The sequence below is a fragment of the Acanthisitta chloris genome, unplaced genomic scaffold (genome assembly GCF_000695815.1).
Source record: "Acanthisitta chloris isolate BGI_N310 unplaced genomic scaffold, ASM69581v1 scaffold29856, whole genome shotgun sequence".
Lineage (NCBI taxonomy): Eukaryota > Metazoa > Chordata > Aves > Passeriformes > Acanthisittidae > Acanthisitta > Acanthisitta chloris.
In genome coordinates, this window is record NW_008678071.1 from 93139 (window position 1) to 94998 (window position 1860).

Sequence of the window (1860 nt, forward strand, 5' to 3'; positions counted from 1 at the left end):
TGTAAGTGGGGAAATAGAGGACACACAGGATATATAAGGGACACATTCAGCACTTACTGACAGGATTTGGGTTTTATACATCAGGATAAAGCAGACTAAGTAAAGGCAGTTATTGCTAGCAGTGGATCATAATAAATTTGTAAGTAAGTGGCTCCATCAGGTACTTTGGCAGGAAAAAATATAAGCTGTATTTTAATCAGTTTTAGTTAATACAATTTAAGAATTGTCTAATACGGTCAGTTCTTAAGATACAAAAGAATGCAACACAAAATGCCACTACCACACACACTTAATGATATCAAGAAAGTTTTATTTTATAAACTCTTGTGAACAAAACTGAGGTCAGATGGACAAGCCAAGGTAGGAGTTAATGTTTATGTACATATGTAATTTAGACTATGTGCTAGCAGAACTCTACAAGGTCTTTATTGTCTCAGAACACACATCCCCCATATTGTAGGCATTTAATAGAGGGCCTGTGACTCACGGCAAAAGGTTTCACAAACATAGAAGTTTCTCTCCTGACCCAAAATAAATTAAATACTGTTTGCACATGGAGTAAGGAGTTGCATCAACAAACTGCAAAGAAAACCAAGGCAGCTATACCACTCTGGTGAAAAAGTACTAGCTAGCACTACATAGAGTGAGTTTGCAACACACTAACAAAGAGTTTACACTTCCTCACTATTTACAATGGAGTGCAAACAGAGCACACACCTCAGCTGCCACAGCAATAAACTTCTTTTTTTTCCCCCTGCACACACACTGCTTTCCTGAGTTTCCCAGGTTTCAAACACATTGCTCCATAGCAATAGAAGCCTTCTCTTGGTTCTGTGCTTCTCAGAAAAGCATCACATTCACAAGTTTGGCTGCTGGGAAACTAAGGAGAAGGAAGAGGTAATTTTACAAACCCTACAACACCCAAACTTCAATAGCATAGGAAAGACATGTTCTAGAACAACATACTACAGCACCTTACAGCAGTTTCAAAGTGGATCTGCCACTTAGACACACTGTGAAGTTTCCTTGGAAGTCTCCATCAGCTAAATAAGAGCTCTTGTTTTACCCACTGGTACCTGCTTAACTTCATCAGTTCTGATAAGGTGAGGTTTGGCATTTGGCTTCAGACTGCCACGTCCAACCTGGGGAGCAGAGAAGGAGTTAAAATTATGCCCAAGATACCTGAGTCAGAAGATGCTTACAATAAAAACAGTCTGTTAGAGTTGTCACACTTCTCTCAATGTAGGAAGAATAAAATAGTAAGCCTGTTCAATTGTGTTAGGTATACTTACTCTTCAAAACACTCAACAGTTAACAATTAGAGGCTCAATTACAAACTCATAAGATTACTCTGCTTAAACCAGAGAAAGTCCATCGTTCTGTATCTACTCCTGAATAAGCCGGTCTGATGCAGTCTCTCTTTTGGGACTTTATAATCCAGCTGGTAGATCCTAGAACAGTCTCTATTCCACAAACAAGCTCTTCCAGGATCTATTTTTTATCTTTGTCTCCAGAATCAGGTATGTCAGCTATGCAATGCAATGCGCTGCAGCATCCAAAATCCAAGCCTGGCTATTTTTAAGAAATCTCTAATTTTTCTTTTTTTTGGAAGAAAGGGGGAATCAAAGAAATTTATGGACTGCACCAGAGCTGTTGACTCACTACAGTCTATAAAATATATGCTACATTTTGCTTGCAAAATCCTTGTGGCAGATGAAATAAATAAAAGAAAATCATAATAGCTAGAGAGAGGAAGACACCCACACCAGTTCTCCTCAAGTTTTCAGGCATGCAGCTAGCCACACATAAGCAGCAGCCTTCAAACTTTTGGGTTTCCATTATATGTTTTGTGTTACTCTT

At 38.7% G+C, this 1860-nt stretch overlaps 1 protein-coding gene across 1 annotated transcript in view; it reads right to left on the bottom strand.

The window, feature by feature from the left end:
- MTFR2 (mitochondrial fission regulator 2) overlaps positions 1-1860 on the bottom strand; it is a gene marked incomplete at its 5' end in the record, with an annotated part of 12628 nt that overhangs the window by 3314 nt on the left and 7454 nt on the right. The window contains one exon of the mRNA XM_009076756.1: positions 1077-1142. Coding sequence (XP_009075004.1) covers positions 1077-1142 — 66 coding nt within the window. The remainder of the gene's footprint in view (positions 1-1076; positions 1143-1860) is intronic.